The sequence below is a fragment of the Salmo trutta genome, chromosome 7, assembly GCF_901001165.1.
Source record: "Salmo trutta chromosome 7, fSalTru1.1, whole genome shotgun sequence".
NCBI classification, from domain to species: Eukaryota; Metazoa; Chordata; class Actinopteri; order Salmoniformes; family Salmonidae; genus Salmo; species Salmo trutta.
In genome coordinates, this window is record NC_042963.1 from 15,547,593 (window position 1) to 15,558,449 (window position 10,857).

General features: G+C 45.3%; 1 protein-coding gene across 2 annotated transcripts in view; it reads left to right on the plus strand.

The window, feature by feature from the left end:
- The window catches only part of LOC115197014 (D(4) dopamine receptor-like), a 27,729-nt gene extending 18,848 nt beyond the window's left edge, over positions 1 to 8,881 (plus strand). For both annotated transcript variants that reach the window (XM_029758134.1, XM_029758135.1), the window contains one exon: positions 8,431 to 8,881. In XM_029758134.1, the coding sequence (XP_029613994.1) occupies positions 8,431 to 8,642 (212 nt within the window). In that variant the 3' untranslated portion in view covers positions 8,643 to 8,881. The remainder of the gene's footprint in view (positions 1 to 8,430) is intronic.
- Positions 8,882 to 10,857: the final 1,976 nt, after the last annotated feature.

The following is a 10,857-nucleotide window of genomic DNA, read 5'->3' on the forward strand; positions in this document are numbered from 1 at the left end:
CCAGGCTGACCACTTACAAATTCTGCTGCTGTTCTTTGCGCAGAGACAGCAGACACCCCATTCCACTTTCTGGCGGCTTTAGAGAGGCAATGGAAGCCTTAGAAAATGTCACGTTACAGCACAGATGCTGTATTTTTGATAGAGATGCAACAGAAGGACAACAAATTGTCAGACAGGGCACTTCCTGTATGGAATCTTCTCAGGTTTTGGCCTGCCATATGAGTTCTGTTATACTCACAGACACCATTCAAACAGTTTTAGAAACTTTCGAGTCTTTTCTTTCCAAATCTACTAATTATATGCATATTCTCGTTTCTGGGCAGTTTAAATCGGGTTCGTTTTTTATCCGGCCGTGCAAATACTGCCCCCTAGCCCCAACAGGTTTTAACAGGACAATGACCCAAAACACACCTCTAGGCTGTGTAAGGGCTATTTGACCAATAAGGAGAGTGATGGAGTTCTGCATCAGATTACCTGGCATCCGCAATCACCCGACCTCAACCCAATTGAGATGGTTTTGGATGCGTTGGACCGCAGAGGGAAGGAAAAGCAGCCAACAAGTGCTCAGTATAAGTGGGAACTCCTTCAAGACTATTGGAAAAGCATTCCAGGTTTTTTATTTTATTTATTTTTTATTTAACCTTTATTTAACTAGGCATTGACATTGACCCGGACAATTATTTACAATAACACGGACGACGCTTGTCACGGTTGTCGTCGGTGAAGGAGGACCAAAACGCAGCAGGCATGCGGTTGTTCATTTTGAACATTTATTAAATCAAAACGAACACTCCAAAACAACAAAACGAACTACAGACAGTCTGGCAAGGCACAAGGCTAAACTCAGAACAATCTCCCACAAGTGACAAACACAAACACACCCTCATATATGGGACTCTCAATCAAAGGCAAAAGGGAAAACACCTGCCTTCAATTGAGAATCCCAATCCCAATTAACCAACCATAGAAACACACTTACTAGACTACACATAGAAATACATAAACATAGACCATAAACCAAAAACCCGGAAATACTAAATCAAACACCCTTTTACCAAAACACCACCCTGAACCACATAAAACAAATACCCTCTGCCACGTCCTGACCAAACTACAATACCAATTAACCCTTATACTGGCCAGGACGTGACAGTACCCCCCCCTTAAAGGTGCTAACCCCGGAAGAACCTTAACAAAAATAACCCCCAAACAACAAAAGAAAAATTCCCCCCTACTAAAGGGAGGGAAGGGAGGGTGGCTGCCGTCAACGACGGCACTGTGCTACACCCCCCCTCCCCAGCCCACCTATATCTGGAGGTGGCTCCTGCTCTGGCCGTTCCAGGCAGTCGGGGCAGTCTGGCAGCTCGGGGCAGTCTGGCAGCTCTGGCAGTTCGGGGCAGTCTGGGCAGTCTGGCCGCTCGGGGCAGTCTGGCCGCTCGGGGCAGTCTGGCCGCTCTGGCCGCTCGGGGCAGTCTGGCCGCTCTGGCCGCTCGGGGCAGTCTGGCCGCTCTGGCCGCTCGGGGCAGTCTGGCCGCTCTGGCCAGTCCGGGGCAGTCTGGCCGCTCTGGCCGCTCGGGGCAGTCTGGCCGCTCGGGGCAGTCTGGCCGCTCTGGCCGCTCGGGGCAGTCTGGCCGCTCTGGCCGCTCGGGGCAGTCTGGCCACTCTGGCCGCTCGGGGCAGTCTGGCCACTCTGGCCGCTCGGGGCAGTCTGGCCACTCTGGCAGCTCGGGGCAGTCTGGCCACTCTGGCAGCTCCTGACTAGTGGGTGGCTCTGGCGACTCTTCACTGACGGGCGGCTCTGGCGATTCCTCACTGGCGGGCGGCTCTGACGACTGTTGACTGGCGGGCGGCTCTGGCGACTGTTGACTGGCGGGCGGCTCTGGCGACTGTTGACTGGCGGGCGGCTCTGGCGACTGTTGACTGGCGGGCGGCTCTGGCGACTGTTGACTGGCGGGTGGCTCTGGCGACTGTTGACTGGCGGGCAGCTCTGGTGACTGTTGACTGGCGGGCAGATTGGGAACACGCACCTCCAGGCTAGTGCGGGGAGCGGGAACAGGACGAGTCGGACTGAGCTCACGCACCACTGGCTTTGTGCGGGGAGCAGGAACGGGCCGGGCCGGACTGGGGACACGCACCACTAACCTGGTGCGGGGAGCAGGGACGGGCCGGACAGGACTGGGGACACGCACCACTAACCTGGTGCGGGGAGCAGGAACGGGCCAGGCCGGACTGGGGACACGCACCACTAACCTGGTGCGGGGAACAGGAACGGGCCAGACAGGACTGTGAACACGTACTGGTGACCTGAAGCGTGGAGCCGGTTTAGCCACTTGTCCTGGCTGGATGCCCATCCTAGCACGGCATGTGCTGGGCATGTCCACCGGACGCACCGGGCTGTGCGGGCGCACTGGCGACACAGCGCGCAACTCCGCATACCATGGTTCCTCCTCCAGATCTTCCCTCTGCAGGTCCTCAATCAACTGTCTCATCTTCGTCTCCTCCTCCGCCGTCATCCCCCAAGAGAGCAGTGGTCTGGGCTCTTCCTCTGCCCTTCCGGACCACCCCATTAGCCCCCCCCAAAAAAAATTATTGGGGTTGTCTTCCGGGCCTCCTTGACCGCCGCCTGCGACTCCGTACACCGGCTGGCTTTACCTCCTCGACCTGGGAATCCTTCCGCCAGGGTCCTTTCCCCGACTTGATCTCCTCCCAGGTCCAGAACTCCTTCCCCTCGCGAGCCCATCTCTCGCGCTCCTTTCTCTGCTGCTTGGTCCATTGTTGGTGGGAGATTCTGTCACGGTTGTCGTCGGTGAAGGAGGACCAAAACGCAGCAGGCATGCGGTTGTTCATTTTGAACATTTATTAAATCAAAACGAACACTCCAAAACGAAACGAACTACAGACAGTCTGGCAAGGCACAAGGCTAAACTCAGAACAATCTCCCACAAGTGACAAACACAAACACACCCTCATATATGGGACTCTCAATCAAAGGCAAAAGGGAAAACACCTGCCTTCAATTGAAAATCCCAATCCCAATTAACCAACCATAGAAACACACTTACTAGACTACACATAGAAATACATAAACATAGACCATAAACCAAAAACCCGGAAATACTAAATCAAACACCCTTTTACCAAAACACCACCCTGAACCACATAAAACAAATACCCTCTGCCACGTCCTGACCAAACTACAATACCAATTAACCCTTATACTGGCCAGGACGTGACAACGCTGGGCCAATTGTGCACCACCCTATGGGACTCCCAATCACGGCCAGTTGTGATACAGCCTGGATTCAAACCAGGGTGTCTGTAGTGATGCCTCCAGCACTGAGAGTGCCATTAACCACTGCGCCACAGGTGAAGCTGGTTGAGAGAATGCCAAGAGTGTGAAAAATTGTCAACAAGGCAAACTTTCAAGAATCTCAAATTTAAAATATATTTTGAATTGTGTGTGTAGCACTTTTTTGGTTACTACATGATTCCATATGTGTTATTTCATAGTTTTGATGTCTTCACTATCATTCTACAATATAGAAAATATTAAAAGAAAGAAAGATCGAGTAGGTGTGTCCAAACTTTGGCCTGCTACTGTATATATACATAAACGCATTGTAATTTAAGCTTTAAAATTGCAAAGTTTTCTCTCTGCCTAACAGCAAAATGTGTATAATTGCAGGATATTAGCTTTAAAGCTGCAACAACAAAGCATCTCTTTGCTCAGTGACAAAAATGTGTAGAATTGCAAGATATTAGCTTGAAAACGGCAATATTTTCTCTCCAATGCCAAGAGGCAGGCCTTTTACATGTTCTCTCCCAGGGCCTGAGATTTGGTTCGTCCAGTCTTGCACTGTAGATGTCATAGTAAAACTCCTTGTAGACTATTTGTATCACACTCAAGTTGTTTTCTGATTATGAGGGGGTCCCTTATGAATTTGCAATCACAACAGGTGTCCCCGGACCCAAAAAGTTTGAGAACCCCTGGTGTAGACTGCAAAGAGTTATGTGGGTAAAATACTTATACATGCCTCAAAGTCAGGGGGTGTCTGACAATAAGGGACTCTCCTTTGAGAGAAGACACCATTCCAACCAGCCTCACTCAATCCTCATATCCCTCGCTTTATATACCAGCCTCACTCATCCTCATATCCCTCGCTTTATATACCAGCCTCACTCATCCTCATATCCCTCGCTTTATATACCAGCCTCACTCAATCCTCATATCCCTCGCTTTATATACCAGCCTCACTCAATCCTCATATCCCTCGCTTTATATACCAGCCTCACTCATCCTCATATCCCTCGCTTTATATACCAGCCTCACTCATCCTCATATCCCTCGCTTTATATACCAGCCTCACTCATCCTCATATCCCTCGCTTTATATACCAGCCTCACTCAATCCTCATATCCCTCGCTTTATATACCAGCCTCACTCAATCCTCATATCCCTCGCTTTATATACCAGCCTCACTCAATCCTCATATCCCTCGCTTTATATACCAGCCTCACTCATCCTCATATCCCTCGCTTTATATACCAGCCTCACTCAATCCTCATATCCCTCGCTTTATATAATAGTCAAATCAAATTGTATGTCACATGCACAGAATACAACAGATGTAGATCTTACAGTGAAATGCTTATTTACAAGCCCTTATCCAACAATGCAGTTTTAAGAAAAAGAAGTGTTGATAAGTAAAATGTGTATTTCTTTTTATAATTAAAGAGCAGCAGTAAGATAACAGTAGCGAGGCTACTGTATATACAAGGGATACCGGCACAGAGTCAATGTGCGGGGGCACAGGTTAGTCGAGGTATTTGAGGTAATATGTACAGTCGTGGCCAAAAGTTTTGAGAATGACACAAATATTAATTTCCACAAAGTTTGCTGCTTCAGTGTCTTTAGATATTTTTGTCAGATGTTACTATGCAATACTGAAGTATAATTACAAGCATTTCATAAGTGTCAAAGGCTTTTATTGACAATTACATGAAGTTGATGCAAAGAGTCAATATTTGCAGTGTTGACCTTTCTTTTTCAAGACCTCTGCAATCCGCCCTGGCATGCTGTCAATTAACTTCTGGGCCACAGCCTGACTGATGGCAGTCCATTCTTGCATAATCAATGCATGGAGTTTGTCAGAATTTGTGGGTTTTTGTTTGTCCACCCGCCTCTTGAGGATTGAACACAAGGACCTGGCCATGGACCCAAAATATCAATGTTTTGTTCCCCGAGCCACTTAGTTATCACTTTTGCCAAATGGCAAGGTGCTCCATCATGCTGTAAAAGGCATTGTTCATCACCAAACTGTTCCTGGATGGTTGGGAGAAGTTGCTCTTGGAGGATGTGTTGGTACCATTCTTTATTCATGGCTGTGTTCTTAGGCAAAATTGTGAGTAAACCCACTCCCTTGGCTGAGAAGCAACCCCACACATGAATGGTCTCAGGATGCTTTACTGTTGGCATGACACTGATGGTAGCGCTCACCTTGTTTTCTCCAGACAAGTTTTTTTCCGGATGCCCCAAACAATCGTAAAGGGGATTCATCAGAGAAAATGACTTTACCCCAGTCCTCAGCAGTCCAATCCCTGTACCTTTTGCAGAATATCAGTCTGTCCCTGATGTTTTCCTGGAGAGAAGTGGCTTCTTTGCTGCCCTTCTTGACACCAGGCCATCCTCCAAAAGTCTTCACCTCACTGTGCGTGCAGATGCACTCACACCTGCCTGCTGCCATTCCTGAGCAAGATATGTACTGGTTGTGTCCTGATCCCACAGCTGAATCAACTTTAGGAGACGGTCCTGGGGCTTTCTGGACTTTCTTGGGTGCCCTGAAGCCTTCTTCACAACAATTGAACCGCTCTCCTTGAAGTTCTTGATGATCCGATAAATGGTTGATTTAGGTGCAATCTTACTGGCAGCAATATCCTTGCCTGTGAAGCCCTTTTTGTGCAAAGCAATGATGACGGCACGTGTTTCCTTGCAGGTAACCATGATTGACAGAGGAAGAACAATGATTCCAATCACCACCCTCCTTTTGAAGCTTCCAGGCTGTTATTCGAACTCAATCAGCATGACAGAGTGATCTCCAGCCTTGTCCTCGTCAACACTCACACCTGTGTTAATGAGAGAATCACCGACATGATGTCAGCTGGTCCTTTTGTGGCAGGGCTGAAATGCAGTGGAAATGTTTTTGGGGGATTCAGCTCATTTGCAAGGCAAAGAGGGACTTTGCAATTAATTGCAATTCATCTGATCACTTTTCATAACATTCTGGAGTATATGCAAATTGCCATCATACAAACTGAGGCAGCAGACTTTGTGAAAATTAATATTTGTGTCATTCTCAAAACTTTTGGCCACGACTGTATATGTAGGTAGAGTTAAAGTGACAATGCATAGATAATAAACAGAGAGTAGCAACAGCGTAAAAGAGGGGGGGGCAATGCAAATAGTCTGGGTAGCCATTTGATTAGCTGTTCAAGAGTCTTGTGGCTTGGGGGTAGAATTTGTTAAGAAGCCTTTTGGACCTAGACTAGGTGCTCCGGTACACTTTGACGTGTGGTAGTAGAGAGAACAGTCTATGACTAGAGTGGCTGGAGTCTTCTGCAATTTTTAGGGCCTTCCTCTGACAGCGCCTGGTGTAGATGTCCTGGATGGCAGGAAACTTGGCCCCAGTGATGTACTGGACCATACGCACTACCCTCTGTAGTGCCTTGCGGTCGGAGGCCGAGCAGTTGCCATACCAGGCAGTGATGCAACCAGTCAGGATGCTCTCGATGGCGCAGTAGGAGGTGATGATGGATCTTCAACAACTCCATATAGCAGGAGTGATAGAGCTGTCTGGTAGGAAGGAACTCAGAAACACATTATTACATTAGATAAAACATTCTTAATACTGGTCCTGGGGGACCCACAAGGGGACCAGGTTTTAATAAGACACCCTACATAAGATGACTTGGACACTTTATGCATAGCTTGAGTTCCTTTGAGATGGCTAAACAAAAAATGTATAAAATCTATGTATAAAATCTAATCATGCAACAGTTAGTGTCTGATCTATCACTCATCCTAATGGCCATTCTAGGTATTAATAGAAATCCCATCAGCATTTCTGAATTATTCAGCCAAGCAGGGGGCTAGGCAGGAAAGCTGCCTGGCAGGTGTACTTCTTTACATACAAACATAATTAGATCTGGCGCAGTTCTATCAAGCTTAACTGATGGATCCGTATCTGAAGTATTCCTCGTGCGTTTTCCTCATGTATGAGCAATTGGTTTATGTATGGGCAAGTGTATGATTTTAAATGGCGTTTGTCAATTTACAATACAGATTTGGGCTGGCTTCCCCTACTGTATATCCCTAATTAGCATAGTTCTAACAACCCTTGCTATCACTCTGATATGGAAATGACCTGTTGTAAGTATTTCTGTAAATAGCACTGCTTTACCTACAGTATGTCATTGGGATATGATCACACTTCGTGATGCAGATGTAATTTATGCTCAGTGGTAAAAAATATATATATATAATCCTATCAGCAGGGTCTCTTCAGACTACTTCAATCTGAAATACAGCCATCTGAATGGAGCCCTAAGTGGGTATACTGTATTTATAGGGCCCAATCTTTGATTTTGATTGCGTTTGACTTGGCTATTCCTAGCTAGATCTATTCCTACTCGCCATTCAGTGATGTTTTCAAGTAAGACTCATGATATATTTAGCAATTCCTGTGTTATTAAATTTGTTTTGCGTCCCAAATGGCACCCCATTTCCTATAAATTGCACTTCTTTTTACCATGGGTCCTGGTCAAAAGTGGTGCACTATAAAGGGAATAGGGTGCCATTTGGGACAGAGTGTGATCTTATTTTGAGCCAATTTGCTACAGCAGGAAAATAATCTGGCAGCAACAGGAAATGTTAATTGTTATGTGGATTATAATATTAATGGACATTTTTGTAGGGGAAAATCAAGTCTGAAATTTCTAAATGGAAATTACACATTTCAGAAGCATTTTTAAACCTCAAATACACTACACGTTTAAAATGTTCTGCATTGCAGGAAAGTTCTCCTGCAACAGGGTGATCAAATTAAGATCCTACATATGTAGTAATAAAGAGTTTGAAGCATGTGTCAACCTGACCCATAATCATTTCATAAATGAGAGAAGTCTCAGAGGTGTCATTTTACTGCTATTCCTGTAGCTTACGATTATTTAAGCAGAAATCTAAAGAGCCTCAGTATAAACCTCCCTCTTTGTGGTGTGTTTGTGTGTGCCTGCCTGTGTGTGCGTACCATGTACCTATGTTCCTATGTTTGTGAGCACCGCGTACCTGTTTTCCTACGTGTGTGTGTGTGTACCTTGTGTGTCTGCTTGTGTATGTGCCTGACTGCCTGTATGTGTGTGTCTATTCCATCCCAGGTGCCTTCCTGTTCTGCTGGACCCCGTTCTTCGTGGTCCACACCACGCGGGCCCTGTGTGCCACCTGTTACATCCCCCCATGGCTGATGAGCATCGTCACCTGGCTGGGCTATGTCAACAGCGCCCTCAACCCCATCATCTACACAGTTTTCAACACAGAGTTCAGGAACTACTTCAATAAATTCCTCCACAGCTGCTGTATATACCGATAGGCAAGATGAGCACAACTAGCATGGTCCCAGATTTGTCATCATGACAAGCAACTCCTATAGGGTCATTGTCATTTCTATTGTCATTGTAACTCCTATGGTCATTGACAACACAGCAAAAACAGATCTGGGACCAGGCTGAGGCACCACCGCTGATGAACGGACAAAAAAGCACAACGAACAATACCATTGTAAGATGTTACGATATCAAATTTGTGCTTTGCTGTACAGTAAATCTTGCAATTGCATATTTTTCTCCCACTTGGGATTTCATTTTTTTCTGTTGATAAATGCTTGTGATTTATCCTATTGTGACAGCAATGTTGTTTGTCAGCTTGCCATATGTTGTTTCCATGTTTTATGTGGAAAGCTTTGTGGTAAGGAATTGCATTGAATCCCTCCAACTTAAAAAGGTGCTAAGAAATACCAGCAATGCATCAATTTCTTAGATTATTAGAGTTAATTAAATTGTATCTTTAAGATTACTTATTTTTCTCACTTAAATTAGGACTTCTGTCCCTAAACTGTGTGGACATTAAGGACCAGGGTTAGAACACTGCGTCATTGACAAAAATAAAAATAAAACACTTTTCCACACAACCATGATTATACTGCAAATCCTAATCCAACTCCTGACTGAGTCTGATAAAGATCGCCACAACAAAATTAAACCTCTTTCAAAAATATCCCTCTCGCCCACACGGAAATTGAGGCTTTTGACAAACGGACAAAGTGGTAAAAAACAAATAGTTTCCTCTCTGTTGCCTAGCAGCACAAATCATGTATCCAAGACAAGAAAAAAAAACAATAACAAGAGTTTCATGGCTCAAATCCAAGGAGAAAGCTTTAAGAGGGAGGATGAAATATGATGGAGCAATTTCAGACACCATCTGCTTGCAATGTGACAAGTATTGACAGAGTAATTTACATCCGCAAACCTCTCCCCCAGGATGATTGGTCCATTAGCCACAGGTGGGGGACAGAGGTTAGCCTAGCAACAACAACAGGTGGAGAAAGAATTAAAAACATTAGACCTATTTCAAATCAGGGCAGGGGAAACTAGCTCTGCAGCATTTATGAGCTAACATAAATGTCAAATGCAATTCAGGGCATTTAGAGGAGTGACTGGAAATGGTAATCACCCTGTGTATCTATGACTCAGATTACATAATGGGTGTGTGAGTTGGAAGATTTAATGTCAGTCCTTCCATAAACTTTGTTTTTCACAAACCCCCTTATGACAAGTCTCCCTTACACTATCACCCAAATGAGCCAAGATATTCTCCTTCAGTCTCCTCCAAGACAGCAGGCGCAAATTATATTCAAAGATATTCAAGTCTATCTCAACTAGGATAATGGAGATGGCCCTTCTAGAGTTGTTTCAAGGACAGGAGAGACAGCCGAGTGGAAACGTACTTTGGGTCCACTATAGATAGCACTGCTGTAAAATGTGATTATGGAGGTGAAATTGTGAAGGTGGATGGACAGACAAGAAAGAGGTACGCATGTCTCTCCCAAGCCAATGCCTTTATGTAGATCTGAGTGTGTCATCTCTCATTACAGTCACAAACGCACAAAGTATTGGACTGTCTGCCAATAGATGGCCCTTGACAACTCCTCTAACTCCCTCCCCATGATCCAAAGTAACTACTGGAGTGGGGGTGATTGTTTATGTCAGCAATGTAGAGGGAAGCTACTCTCAAAATAAACAAGGCAACAGTAAACATGTAGTCCCCCATGAATGATGAAGCGCAAGGGCTTGACATTAAGGTACATTTGCCAGTGGCACACTTAGCCAGTAACAAGTGAAAATTACTGGCCCAAATGAGACATTTCTGTCACAGGCCAAGATCACAGGAAAGCAAGTTATGCTAGCAGAATTTCAATTGTAGGTGATTTCATGTTTCATTTGCAGTCTGGGCAAGTACCTTATAGCCAACCATAAACTCTGATATTTACACTGATTGTTTGGAAAACAAATATAAAACCATCCCCCTCTCAATGATGACATATAGCCTATATTAAACCTTTAAAATGAAATATTCCCCTTCAGAAATTAGTCCAATAACATATTGATGAAAAGCAATATTATCAGACAAGTGTGTTATTTCAGCAATAAGCATTATCACCTGTCTGATGCAGCATCATGGCTACATGGCTGAAGCATGGGGTTGCTCCTCTGTATTGTTTACCACAATGGGTTAATCATTAGCTAGAT